Consider the following 14,033-nt stretch of genomic DNA (forward strand, 5'->3'; position numbering starts at 1 on the left):
GCCTCTGTTCAAAGCACACACACACAGACCACATTCATACTTGGTTCCCCGCATGCACAGATGCACACCCACTCACCTACCCCTAGCCCATCAGAATACTTACACAGGAAATCTTAAACATGTGCGGATTCCTGCAACCACCACCGTCTGGATTATTGATAATCAGATTCGGAGGCAATGGCCACCACTTACTCACTTCTAGATGTAAGTTCATGCCCCCAAAGCTGAGGATTTTAGGGTCTGTCTTGCGCCTTGACCCAGGCTTTAGGGAAGCAGGTCATGGATGGAAGAGGCACGAGGTATAAGGTTCAAGCAAGAGACTGAGAGGACAGGGAGAAGGAGGGAGGGAGGAGGAGGAGAGGGCGAGGGGGCCTCAGACAAGATTGATGGCCTCGTTGCCATTAAGAAAAAAATTAGCCGGTGGCGGCTATCATATTAAAGGGTGAAGAAGCCGTGAATTATTTTCTTAAAGATCTTATCGCTTACAATGATAATTTTACCTTCCAAAAGGCCACTTTTAATGAGGCGAAGAGCCAGGCAAAAAGTCATGATTTAATGCTGGGATTTTTTTTTTCAAAACACATTTTACTGCTTTTTGGTCCATGTTTAAAAAGCGCCAGTGACCTTTTTTTATTCCGTTTGCCCCAGGTGTAATTCTGAGGCCTCTCAGGGCTTCTAACCTAGAGAGAATGAGAGCGAGCACGCGCAAGCAAATGAGCTCAAGCTTTCTCCTGATGGAGGGGCGGGGGCCCCACAATGTCGTCCCTCCTCAGCATCCTCCTTGGGACCAGAGGAGGAGGACATTGCCTGAAAGCCCACCTCTTCTCTGAGCTGGGAGCTGAGGCACTCACTAGGCCTCCCACTGGGCCAGGGTGGGTGAGGAAGGGGCTCCGAGTTGCAGGGAATCCCACCCCAGGCCCTGCCCGGCCTCCTCCCCAATCCAGCTCCTGGGCTGAGGCCGAGTCAGGGAGCCCTGCCAGACCAGCAGCTGCCCCCTCCCCTCCCAGGGCCCTCAGGCGTGAGGATGTGCAGCGTGGCCACCGCATGCGGGTCACATCCTAAGGCTCAGTTGGAGATGAAGGATAAATGGCTGCTCCATCTTTCCCAGATTGCTTTCTTTGGGCTGTCACTGGCGATTTGGCATGGTTTTCTAGGCTGGGGAGGCCTCCGAGGGAATTGTATGCTTCCGGCTCAGAGCTGTGCAGGCTGGAGAAGGTGGAGGGTGGGGGGGCCGCGGGAAGTATGGATTGCTTTCAGGCCTCCAGGCCCCCAGTTTGCAGCTGAACAGGCCTTGGCACAAGCCAGCAAGAGCAGGCTGAATGTGCCATGTAGTATTTAGAACTGTGGAGCTCGCGAAGTTTAAAGCAGACAGTTTATTAATCTAAACTGCGGGCGTATGTAGAAGAGGCCATGCGGGATTGACACAGGGGGGATTACTTTTGCTGTGGTTTTTGCTGGGATCACCGCCACAGCACAGGGAGAAGTGGAGCCAGCGCACATCCCTAGCTGCATGGAGGAAACTCATACATAATATTTAATTTACTTTCTCCATAGCGGGGCTGCCACCAGCCTGTATTAGGGGCAAGCACAGTGGCAGGGATGTGGCTCTACCCCAACCCTTCAGGGTCCCAGAGTCTCTGCTCCCTACGGGAAAACAAAGCCTATATAGCCTCAGCCCCCTGGGAGGCCTGCCCCACAGGGACAGAGATTAGTTGGGGTGGAGGAGACTGGACCCTCTCCAGGGGCTTCCACCCATCCCCAGGATCAAGCCATCCTCTCCCACAACCAGACTCCGGGGCCTGACCACATGCCTTTAGAATCTCAAGTGTAGCCTCCACCCCTCTGCCCTCCTTTTCTTTGCCCCTCTCCTAAAAGCGCCATAGGACCCAACACCCTAGGGGATGGACTGTAGGTCTCACTCAGCCTGAGGCCATGTGTCCTTTTTCTTCTTTCAGTCCCTCTTGTTGTCCGCTTCCATCAAGAGGGAAGGAGAGTCTCCGACGGCATCACCACACTCGTCAGCCACCGACGACCTGCACCACTCAGACAGATACCAGGTGAGCAGGGCAAGCTGGGCACTTGGATGAGTCTGTCAGAGTTAACCCAGTTAACTCCTCCTCTCCCCAGAAGACGGGCGGGGGACTGAACTGTGTTTGGTTCCCGTTGTGTGTAATGACCCTAAGTGAACCAGAAGGCACAGGTGTCATGGAACGTGCCTTACATAGACAGACTTTAGGGAGAGATGCCAAGGTCATCTGGGCCTGGATAGGCTCTTCTGAAGCATCCCAGCCATCTGCCCTCTAGGGTTCAGTGTCATCAAGGACCCAGGGATGTGGCCCAGCATCACCTAGACTTCACACTTCAAAAACCAGAATCCCCTGAGCCATCAATTCTGCCAGACCATAGTGTTGGGCATGGTGGGGGTAGAATACTGCCTGTGAGTGCCTTGGGCAAACAGAATAGGAATAACCATACAATCCTCAAGCAGCAAAGCAGGAGGGGATTTAAGGGGAACATTCCAGCTTATCCAGACCTTCTTTGTGGAGGGAAGGAGAAAGGGCTTCCCTAGAAGCTTGTGTCTGAGAAGAGACAGAGCCCCACCTGCAGGAGCCCATCAGAGGGTGTAACACAGAGCCTGCTCCAAGGAACATGTGCCTAAATGGCAGTGGGGCTTCTCAGGGAGCCGTGATGTGACAAGAGAAACGCAGCCCTGACTAATGCAAAGAAACAAGGCGGCAGGGACCTGTCATCTCGGGCAGGGAACCAGGGTCACTGAGGTCACTCAGGAAGCCTTTCCTGGAATTTGAGGTCTTCTCTCTGGGTGCCTCTTCCTCCCCACTGACACAGCCTGGCATCAGGTACAGAGCTTGGTGAGTGAAATACCACGTACAGACTGTATACCAGCTTCCACTGGCACCTCCTCTGTTCGATGCTTCTGTATGCGACTCAAAGTACAGAGCCCAAAGTTTCAGCTCTGGGGAGGGATCCCTACTCTTGTGACCCCTAGTTTAAGAAAGGCAGTCAGTCCTCACCTAGACAATCCTGCTTCGAGAAGGAGCAATGACCCAACTTGAGGGAATTCTGGGATAGGGAGATAGGGCTCCATCCCAGAGAATTCCACTCCCAAGGGAAACAGAGCCCTGCTTTGGAGGCTCTTCTGTCTACTTCAGCCACAGCATCAGCCCCACTATTTGCTGAGCCAGGGAGAGTAACCATCAGGCACAGATATGGCACGCTAGACACAGGCTAGGTGTGCTAAGGAATGGCACCAAGGCCTCCAGGGCCATACACATTGATTTAGATTCAACCTGTATTTCCAGCTTCCATTCCTAATACTGCCTTCTATGAACCCTGTGGTCTATGGTCACCAGATTAATGCTAACCACTCTTTGGCTGTGCCATTGCTTTCTTGCCTCTGTGTGTTTTTACACATGCTGTTTTTAATGGGATTATTTTACCCCACCCTATCAAATTCCTATTTATTCTTCAACAAACTGCCCCAATCTCCTCTGCTCTAGGAAGCCTTTCTGGACTAGCATTCTCTTCTCATGACCCCTGTGTGTCCCTGTCATTGCTCTGATCACCCTATACTGTGATCACCCATTTAATGTTTCCGTTATCTGCTGCTGCTACTGCTGCTAAGTTGCTTCAGTCGTGTCAGACTCTGTGCGACCCCACAGACGGCAGCCCACCAGGCTCCCCCATCCCTGGGATTCTCCAGGCAAGAATACTGGAGTGGGTTGCCAGTTCCTTCTCCAATGCATGAAAGTGAAAAGTCAAAGTGAAGTCGCTCAGTCGTGTCCGACTCTTAGCGACCCCATGGACTGCAGCCCACCAGGCTCCTCCGTCCATGGGATTTTCCAGGCAAGAGTACTGGAGTGGGGTGCCGTTGCTTTCTCTGTTCGGTTATCTACAAGTATATAACAAGCCATCCCCAAATTTAGTGGCTTAAGACAACTTTGATTTCTCATGATTCTGTCGGTTGACTAGACCTTTCCTCATTCATGAAGCTCATTCAGCTGGAGGACTAGCTGGGCTGGAAAGTCCAAAATGGCCTGACCACATGTTGGGAGATCAGGGATGTTGATTTTCTTCCATATGATCTGTCATCCTCCAGTAGGTTAGACTGACTGCCTTACTTGGCAGTCTCAGGGCAGTGTCATGCCAAGAGGGTGAAGGCCAAAGATGCAAGGCCTCTTGAGGCCTAGACTCTAGAACTCACCCATCACTTGGCAGAGCAAGTCACAGGGCTAATACATAATCAAGGCATGAGGAAATGCAGCTTGTGATAGGAGGAACTGTGAAGAGTTGTGAACATAATTTATCTATCATGATAAGACTCACTCTTGCATTAGATTGGGGTGGGGGGGTGCTCTCTAAGGCAAAAACGTCTTATCCTTCTTTACTCCCTGCCTTTACTCAACCATGTATCTAGTACTCATGCTCAGTTCAGTGTCCTTGCCTTCAAGAGGTTAGATTTGCAGATAGATAATTTCTAAGTACTTTAAATGCTATGCGGAGAGGCAATGGCACCCCACTCCAGTACTCTTGCCTGGAAAATCCCATGGACGGAGGAGCCTGGTAGGCTGCAGTCCATGGGGTCGCTAGGAGTTGGATACGATTGAGCGACTTCACTTTCCCTTTTCACTTTCATGCACTGGAGAAGGAAATGGCAACCCACTCCAGTGTTTTTGCCTGGAGAATCCCAGGGACGGGGGAGCCTAGTGGGCTGCCGTCTATGGGGTCGCACAGAGTCAGACACGACTGAAGCGTCCTAGCAGTTAAATGCTATGATGGGAGTGTAAATAAGTTTCTAGGAGAGCACAGTGGAAAGAGAAAAATCAGAATAAGATTCACAGAGGAGGTAATGACTGAACAGAATGAGCAGGAGTTCACTTTGGTGGACAAGGAAGAAAAGATATTCCCGACCAAGGCAACACTATGTGCAAAGGACACAGGTGTAACACAGAATGATGTATCTGGGGACCCACCAGCAGCTCAGTTTTGTTAGAATGTAAAACACAAGGGGAACTGGTAGAAGGTGAAGCTCGAATTCCATGATCTATACACAATGCCTGGCATGTAGTAGTTGCTCAATTATGTTGTTTAAAAAAATCATCAAACTTGGCTTTGAAATCAGAGGGGACTGGTTTCTGCTTTGGATTCCCATTTACTTAGCCCCTGCTGGGTTACCTAACCCTTTAACCATTACCTCACTTTACCCTCATAGCAACTGTGCAAGCTAGAATTCACTGCCCCAATTTATTGCTAAGGAAACGGGCCTAGAGAGAAGTGACTTTTCTAAACACACATATATGTGAAGAACCAAGTCAGGCTGAGTCTGTCTGGCCCTGAATTCTAGGTTGCTTCCCAGCCCTCCAGTTGGGCTCAGGAACTTCCCTCATAAACATCCTCCTCTCCTTCCTACGGATTTCTTCTGCATGCCAGACCCTGCGCTGGGTGACTGCAAGGAGATGAGCTCCCAGGGAGAAGGGACAGGTCCAAACAATCAAAATATCCAAATTCAAAGTGAAGCCAAGGGACTGTGAAAACTAAAGAAGCAGCAACTAACCCAACATTGGGGGAAATGTGAAGTCTTCCCACCCAGACTCCTGTAGGATGAACAACAGTTAACCAAGCAAGGAATACGGGTGCATGGAGAATAATCTAGCCCAGAGTGCAGAGTATGGAGTGCTCAGAGAGCTACAGGTAGCTCTGCAACGCTGAGTGTCAGGAAGGCCAAAGGAGAGAGCAGGAATGGTAGGAGTCTGGAGAAGCAGGCAGAGGCGATCAGAGATGACCTGTATGCAGATAATCTCAGTGGAGAACCACTGAAAGATTTAAAGGGGAAGAAGGAAAGAGGGTCAATTTTGCATGATAGGAAATCACACTGCATGTAGTGTGAAGGATAGGGTACAGAGAAAAAAGCTGGAGATCAGAAAGCCAGATGGGTGACAGCTGCAAATTTAGAGAGCTCAGTAAGATTATGAACTACAGCAGTAAATCCCAGATAAGGTATAGCGACTGAAGAAACACACAGGGATGTCTTGCCTATGCCAAGTGCTGTGCCGAGCTCTGGGTTCACTCATGACTCACTCGAGGTCCCGTCCCTGGAGTGGTCTGATAAAAATCTGTATAAGCCATACTGAGGGTAGAGATTGAAGTAGAGAGGAAATGATATTTTTCAAACAGGTCTAGAAGGATAAGTAGGAGATACACAGAGGTGGAGATAAGAAGGTTTAAAAGACCTTTAAAGGTAGACTCTCTAAGATGAGAGAAGAATTGAGCGCGAGAAACTGAAGGAGGGTGGGATCAAGGACGACTCACTTTCAAGTTTCTGGTGTGGGCACACCAGAGTGGATGGTGGTATCCCGTTAGGAACTGAGAATCCTGGAGAAAAGCACTTGTTTGAGGATGCTGGGTTCCAACTCGTGGGTGTGCGTTACCAGTAGCAGCTCCAGGGGTTGTCCAGGAAACAGCTGAAATGTTTGGAATCCTCTAGTGTCCAGACTGCTGGGGGCTGGACAGTTGGGACTTACGGTGGCATGACCTGCGGCGATCAGGAAGTCCTACGCCACCTCCCCAGCAAAGGGGTAGAGGCGCGGGAGGCGGGAGCCGGGCGGGGCTCCGGGACGGAAGAAGCCCCGCGCTAGGAAGGGGCGTGGAGTTGGGTGGGAGGACCTCGCAGCCGCTAAAACCGGGGCGGGTTGGTTTTGGCGGGCGGTGGGAGGAACCCCTGGGCGGCCTCAGCCTGTTGCTGCCCGAGTGCGAGCAGCTGTTTCCTGGTCCTGGTCCGGCAGACCCATCCCTCCACCCGCCACTTCTTGAACTTTCACCCCCGGCGCGCGACGGCGGCGGGTCACATGATCAAGGCCAACATGGCCGCCGCCGCCGCTGGGAGCTGAGGTGCCGCCGCCGCCGGGCAGCCGGGGGGAATCCGCCCGCATCGCCGCCCTCGCCGGCCGGGCGGCCGCGGGGCCCGGAGCGCCGGAGGCCGGGGCTGGGGCGGCACCGCGCGGCGGCCTCCGGGGCCCGCTAGAGCAGCCCCCGGCGGCTATGCCGAGGGCCCGGAGCGGCCGGCGGAGCAGGGGGGCCGGCGGGAGGGAGGAAGTAGGTTTGTTTACGGGCTGTTTGGGGCGGGGCAGGCCTGGACCAGGGTCCGGAGCTGGGGCGGGGGCTGGGATTCCCGGCCGCGCTGACGCTGTCTTCTCTTTTTTGCATCTGCCCGGGATTTTCTCCCAGACCTTCTTGCGAGTGCGAGCCAACCGGCAGACCCGACTGAATGGTGAGTCTTGCACAGCCCCTCCCTTCGCCCCACCCCCGGCCTCCTCCCTCCCTCACTGCCTGCAGCTCCTGGCTCGCCTGGGTCTCTTCAACGTTAGGGCCCGTTGGTTTCCTCGCAATCACAGCGCCTCAGTATGTGCCGACTGAGGCTGCCGCCCTCAGTTTCCCCATCTGTTTAATGGAGGTGATTGTTGCCAGCTCTTGCGTGAGCCTCTCTAGGCCTTGAAGAACCCTGGGGGGCAATAAGTGGCAGAGAATGAGGAACAAGCCACACAATTCCACTTGGGAGCTCCGCTTTGAATTTGCAAACTGCTGGGACCTCACTGTACAAGCCGGCAGGGCGCTGAGAATGTTTTTCTTCCAGTTTTTAATCAGTGCCCAGTCGTGTGAATACAGCCTCTCTGCTGAGACTTGACAATGCAGTGAGATCTGGAGTTCCCACGGCAACAGGAACTAACTCATCCCAGGGCTCTTTGAGTTATCAGTCAGCCCACATTTCACAAAGGTGATCAGCGTGGGCTCAACAGCTCTTAGAGGCCTTGTCTGAAAGCACGCTGCGTATGCACTACCTGGCAGCCGCCCCCCCCCCCCCTTTTTGGATTCAAACCTCTGGAGCATTCCTGTTTGCTGAACAAACTGGATGATCTAGTTTTTTGTGCTGACTAGGGTGTGGTATATCTGGGGGTTGGCAGTAAGGGGCTTGGGGGTCTCTGGACCAGCTGGTAAGGCCATCGATGTTCAAGATCCCCAGTTCCTGCCACTTGGTTTCTGCTGCCAGGCTGAGCCCCAGATTGGGAAAAGGAGAGCATTTATCATAGGCCGGCCCCATGTTAAGCGTCTTTATCATAACTGAGAGGGAGTGTTAACACTCGTTTTGTAGATGAGGAAACTGAGGCTGGGACAGGTGAAGTGGTTTTTTGAAAACCACACAGCTGGGATATAGCCGAGCCATGGTTTGAACCGGTTAACCCACTCTAGTATTCTTGCCTGGAGAATTCCATGGACAGAGGAACCTGATGGATTGTATTATAGTGCATGGGGTTGCAAAGAGTCGGACAGACTGAGCGATAAACACACACCTACCTCCAAAGCCTGTGCTGCTTGGACCATGCCATGCTGCCTCCTTGGCAATACTTTGACTTTTCCTGATAGTGGAAGCTTCCAGGTAGGGAACACACTTTTCCCTATCATGCTTTAGTAAGCTTAGTTCAGGACTTAGAAGATGGATGGCAAGAAAATAAGCAAACCTGCCTTGCTTATTTGAGAATTTCCAGGTGATGCCCAGTCCATCAGGGTGCTTTACTGGGACCACAAGGAGTTTTCTGGCATGGGTGGCTTGGGCGAGCAACGCATCCAGTGTCCTAGTTTCCTTGACAGTCCTGTGAGATTCACCTCTTTATTCAATTTATCAGTGTCTCTCATCGTCTCCTTCTTACCAGAGAGGCATTCCCTCCGGCTCTAGGCAGGTTAGGGGATGCACCTTTGTACCGGAGCATGGCTCCATACAGCCTTCTCGAGCTCTCAGGGTCACTTGCTCAATGCCTTTCTGATACCTGACATCCCTTCTCCACCCCAGCCCTGGCTCTAGAGTGTCAAGGTGGATTGAGCCTGAGATGCCAAGGGTTAGGTCAGTCAAGGTGCAAGAGTCTAGATCTTTGTCCACAAAATCAAGTGGGCACCAGAACATGGTCACACCTGTAGTGAGAGCAGCGGAAACAGAGGAGATGGGCCAGGCTGCAGGCCAAGGCTTCCCAAACTCCATGCTCAGTCCTTGTGAGATGGTGGCTTTCCTGTTGATTTGGCTCTTTCTAGGGCTGCTCTATTCTGGAGTAACTCCCTGCTTCAGGCCCTCAACAGGCAGGAGCTGGGGTTCCAAGTGCTCCCCTAGCACATTCACAGGATCCGTCTTTGTTGATACTGATCAGCTGGGGGCACTCTTGGGACAAGAGAGCCTTTGAAGCTATGGAGTAAGGCATGGTTTCCTCTCCTGCCTTTGCCACTTTTTAGCTACCTGGGCGACTGCCTGATTGAGCTTTAAGTATCTTTATCTGGAAAAATGCTTAATACAACCTGGTTTCCAGATATAGAATAAAATGAGCTTCCTTGTGTAAGGCAGTTAAATCTTACACACAGCTGAAGCTCTAAATTGTAACTTATCAACTGTCACCTGCATCACTGTTCACCAGTGTCTCACTCCCTAGCCTGCGTTGATGAGCCTTCCACTAGGATCAGTATCCACGAGAAAGTTCTTTCTGGTCTTGCAGTGGGGAACCCTTCCTTCCTTGGCTGGCTCCACCCCCGCCCTAATCAGTCTGGTCTCCAAGGGGCTAGCTCTGCATCAAGGGAGGAGATAGAGGGAACAGAGTCCCTTGTTTTGACCCCTTCCTGCTTCAGTGACAGGAGGGCTGCAGAGAGGGATTAGTGAGCTAATTAGAAATGATTGCATCTCTCAGCATTAATTAGCAGTGCTGTGGGCTTGCAGTGTGCACTTTGGAATTGAGCCCCCTGTGGGACAGCATGGCAGGCAGCCCTCTGCCTCGGGGGCCTGCCAGCCCCTCTTCACTGATTAGAAATGATGGAACAGGTTCGGGTAGGCACGGTAAGGGCTACCCTCTCAGGATGTTCTGGACTCTCTGACTAGACCCGCTGTACCTTTATGACTGGGCCTCGATCTCCTCTTCTGTAAAATGGGACCAGTGGACCTGAGAAAAATCCTCCCTGGGGTGATTCTATATAGGAGACTGAGGGCTGTACCTCGGGCCTGCTGGCCCAGGAACAAAATGGTTTTAACTGATAAGTGAACAGCTGGCCAAATCAGGCCCCTGGAGAGACCTTGGATTCTAGCCAAGAGGTGATCTCTAAAGTTGTGTGTCTTGACTCTAAAAAAGCCTGCGTTCTTGGCCTTCTGGGGAGATACCTAGTAAGTGCCAAGGGGAGCATCTTTGCTCACTGGACTCAGTTGAGCACCGCAGGTAGGCAGCTGTGGGTTGAGCTTGAGCCATCTGTGGCCAAAGAGTGGACACTCGGCTGGCCTAGCACCAGTCTCCTCCCCAGGCACTTGTGGCAGGGCCCAGACCCCAGAGGAGCTGAAGGTGCCGCGTAACGAGGGCGCGATTGGGCGTGAGCCAGAGGGCTAATGTCTGGGAGGAGGTCAGGATATCAGTCCCGCTGGGACCTTGGGAGCTCCAGTGACCGTCTGCCTGTTCTGTGCTTTGTTTTTGGTTTCTCCATGCAGCTCGGATTGGGAAAATGAAACGGAGGAAGCAAGATGAAGGGCAGGTATGTCCCCTGTGCAGCCGCCCCCTGGCAGGATCGGAGCAGGAGATGAGTAGGCATGTGGAGCATTGCCTTTCTAAGGTAGAGGGGCCATCACCACCTACCCCGCCCCCTTCCCCTGACACTAGCCGCTGACTGCCTCCAATCTCTGGGCTGTTGGGGTCTCCACGTGGTCTCAGCAGCTGCTTCTTCTCTGTTCTTTGCCCTCTTCCTTTGCTTTCACTCTCCCACTCCTCCCCTGGGGCTCCAGTGGAAAATTATTGGGAAAAAGCCCAGGTCTTTGATCTCTCAATTGGTTTACTTCCAAGGAGCCCTAGAGCCGGGGGCCTGTGGGGCACACTGCAGCTGGGGGCCTGGGCTGTGCCTTCCTCGCAGGCCCTGGGGAGCAGGTAGGGACGGCCTGGGACCCGCATGATCCTGCTCTGCTCTTCACAGAGGGAAGGCTCCTGCATGGCTGAGGACGATGCCGCGGACATCGAGCATGAGAACAGCAACCGCTTTGAGGAGTATGAGTGGTGCGGGCAGAAGCGGATACGGGCCACCACTCTCCTGGAAGGTGGTTTCCGAGGTACAAGCAGCCAACACCTAGGCAGTGGCACTGTGGCGGCCAGGCCTCTGCTGGGTAGCCATCTGTGGGAGCCAAGAGGCCAGGGCTGGTGGCTGGTCATCCATTCGGCCACGTGGGAACTGCTGCTGGCAGGGCTTCTTTGTGACCGTGCTGCCTGCCTGTGATGTGCATATTAAAATGGATGTATTTGGGTGGGGAAATGGAATTGTGAGGCTGCAAGCTAGGAGTGACGAGGGGGGCTCTCCGCCTCGGGTGATGCATTGAAGGTGACAGCCAAGCCGCGTTAGCACCTGCATAAAATATTAAAGGGACGGTTATGCATTTATCACTCCATCCCTCTTAAGGCTGATAAATGAGAATCCAGCAACCTGCTGTACACCTCCAGCACTGGGGGCCCCGAGGGCTTCCAGGCAAACACATTGGATTTTCTTCCTCCTCCTCCTTGGCCCCACGTCAGGGAAATCAGTTACAGAGGAGAGAGTGAGTTATGGCAAAATTTGACCTCCCATGAGCTTCATTGGTGAATCTAATTTTAGCTGTGATCCCATCCCTTCTCCCTGGGCGCCCTTTGCCCTGAAGCAAGAGGGGCCTATGCCCAGCTGCTCCTGCTTCCCTTGGGCTCGCTGCAGAGGGCTCTGCAGGGACCTCCCCAGCTCCACTGCCCACCTGGATCCTTGGAGACACATGGTTTGGCCCAATGGAAGTCCCCCACCTCCACCAGGTTAAATAGACTGGTAGGAACCCAAGATCCGTGTCCTCTTGTTGATGCTTCCTGCCTTGGGCAGGATGAAGGGGGAGCTGTCTTGCCTCCCAGCCTCTAGCTCATCGCTCTTCCTGTGCACAAGCACAGCTGGCACTGCAGCTTGTGGTCATTAAGTGAGCCAATCTGCTTCCCATCTGCCTCCAGTTCTCTGGGCAACACCCTTGGGAGTAGTGCTGTGTCTGGTCCCTTGGGAATATCGCGGCTGAGAGGAGGGTCTCTGCCTCACTGGGGCTACGCTTCTAGGGCTGGTGATGAGAAGTGGTCCCTACAGTGCCGTCCAGGGCAGACTGGCTACATGAAGAGGCCATAAGCCCAGGTGTGGCATTATGCCTCGGGTCTTCTCTCACATTGGCAAAATGTAAATGAGAAAGGTTAATCAGACCAAACTGAGGACTGAGCTAGAGAATGTCCATTTGCTATTTCCCTCTGGTCCTGTCCTAGAGTGTCTAGGCCCAAAGAGCCCCAAAGCCAGGGATCCTGTGACTGTACTCACAGGTGTCCCTGGCCAGTTCTGGGATCCCGCTCTGGGTTCGCTCTGTTGGTGGCTGCAGGTTTTCATGTCTTCCATTGCTGTGGCAACTTCTTGGTCAGGTTACTTGGCCCAGAACTGGACCTGATGGCTTCTGGGCTCCAGACAAGGCTTAGGAAGATGAAGCCGCATGGGGCCTGCGCATACGACCATGGATTTCCCAGGCCCTGGGACCTACTTGCAGAGTGGGTGTGAGGGGCTCTTCAGCCCTGGGCGGGTGTCAGTTTTCCCTGAGTGTTTACACGGTGAGGTTGTTCCTTTCAAGAATTCCTGAGAGGAGTTCAAAGCGGGGTTTTTCTTTGAGCGATTTGGAGAGCGAGAATGAGAGTGAGACTTGAAGAGGGAACAGGGGCCGGAGGTGCCTTTATCTGCAGAGAATTGCTCCGGCTTTCCTGATAGAAGCTGCTGCCGCCTCTTAAACAGCTTAGTGCAGTCAAAAGACAGACAGACTTGAAAGGCTGTTTTACAGCGAGATCAGCAGGGGCCACGAGGCAGAGAGCAGGGCGCAGTGGAGCGGAGGAGGCTGAGGCTCCTCGGTAGGGGGGTGCTATCAAAGGAGGCCCTGGATGATCCTGACCGCCTCTGCCCCTGAAACCTTGTCTGCAGAAGCTGGCCATCTGTCAGTCTACCCGTCTTGGCCAGGACCGAGAGGCCCCAACTCTTGGGGGGTTGGGTGTGGCCCCGCCAGGCGGCCTGGTGTCAGTGCAGCGCATTGATCGCCCGCCGGGCGGGCTGGGCCGCAAGCCGGGCAGCGCGTGCTTAATGTGATTGAAAGGCAGTTAAAATGGCGGTGACCTTTTCAGGAGGAATTAGATTGCCTGCCAAGACCGGTTAGAGGGAGTGATAACGCCGGTTGAAGAAGCTGCCCGGCCAACTTCAGAGAGAGGGAGCAGAGGCAAGATGAGCAGGCGAGCAGCGAGGCCCATTTAAGCCGCACTGTGCGTGCTGACAGAACAGAGATTGCTGTCCTTGTTAGATATGAAAGAATTGAAGAATTGCACATAAGTTCCTGTATCTGATCATCACCTGTTCCTCCTCCCAGACCAGGGCCCCTTAGTCATCCTCAGCATGTCTTCCCACCAGGCCCAATGGGGGCTGGTCTGGTGGAGCAGATGAGTTCCTTTGAATGTAATGTGCCGTGGAGCCAATGAACAAGCAGGGATTTTTGGTGGGACACTTGACTGAGGAGAATAGGCCTTGGAGATGGGACCTTTGATTACTGAGACCCTGAGAGGTCAGGCCTGGGAGGGCTTGGAGTTGGTATTATAGGACCGAATGAAGGATCAGACAGAACAGGTAAGGACTGGAATAGGTCCAGGTAGACGTGGATTTTCAAGAGCCTAAAAGAAGAGATACTGAAAGGTTTCAAGAGAGTGGTTTGAAAGAAACGTTTGTTTAGGAAGCGTGGTGGTCTTCTCAGTTCTAGGGGACACCCTGGGCTGTGTGCGTGAGCTGCGGGTTGTCCTCTCTGAACCTTGGGTTTGCTAGCCTGCTGGTGCTGTTTCTCCCCACTCAGTTATAATTGCATAAAGGGCGGCGCATAGACCATAGTGCTTCACCAACATCTCCCTAAAAGAGTTCAGCATTAGGCGGAGAAAAGACGCTCTTCAGAC

General features: G+C 53.2%; 1 protein-coding gene and 2 long non-coding RNA genes across 9 annotated transcripts in view; 1 reads left to right on the plus strand and 2 right to left on the minus strand.

Annotated features, from left to right (window-relative positions):
* The window catches only part of RNF220 (ring finger protein 220), a 279,246-nt gene that overhangs the window by 252,994 nt on the left and 12,219 nt on the right, over window positions 1-14,033 (plus strand). For 3 of the 7 annotated variants that reach the window (XR_015157971.1, XM_086384970.1, XM_086384998.1), the window contains 4 exons: window positions 1,956-2,057; window positions 7,243-7,285; window positions 10,520-10,641; window positions 10,996-11,128. Coding sequence is in view for 5 of the 7 variants with exons in the window: in XM_086384970.1 (XP_086241096.1) it covers window positions 1,956-2,057; window positions 7,243-7,285; window positions 10,520-10,641; window positions 10,996-11,128 (400 nt within the window). In the remaining 2 variants the exon portion in view is untranslated. Of the gene's footprint in view, window positions 1-1,955; window positions 2,058-6,856; window positions 7,111-7,242; window positions 7,286-10,519; window positions 10,642-10,995; window positions 11,129-14,033 lie in introns of those variants that run through there. The other 4 variants (XR_015157972.1, XM_086384980.1, XM_086385009.1 and 1 more) reach the window with 3 other exon arrangements.
* On the minus strand, window positions 533-6,845 carry LOC147375197 (uncharacterized). Its single transcript, XR_015157980.1, has 2 exons — window positions 6,328-6,845; window positions 533-2,178 (listed from the first exon to the last, which is right to left on the minus strand). It is a non-coding gene; the product is annotated as an uncharacterized LOC147375197 (long non-coding RNA).
* LOC147375198 (uncharacterized) lies at window positions 10,840-13,136 on the minus strand. Its single transcript, XR_015157981.1, has 2 exons — window positions 12,385-13,136; window positions 10,840-11,418 (listed from the first exon to the last, which is right to left on the minus strand). It is a non-coding gene; the product is annotated as an uncharacterized LOC147375198 (long non-coding RNA).

This window comes from Bos grunniens, chromosome 3 (assembly GCF_055505025.1).
Source record: "Bos grunniens cultivar Pamir isolate PY7600 chromosome 3, Bosgru_T2T1.0, whole genome shotgun sequence".
NCBI classification, from domain to species: domain Eukaryota; kingdom Metazoa; phylum Chordata; class Mammalia; order Artiodactyla; family Bovidae; genus Bos; species Bos grunniens.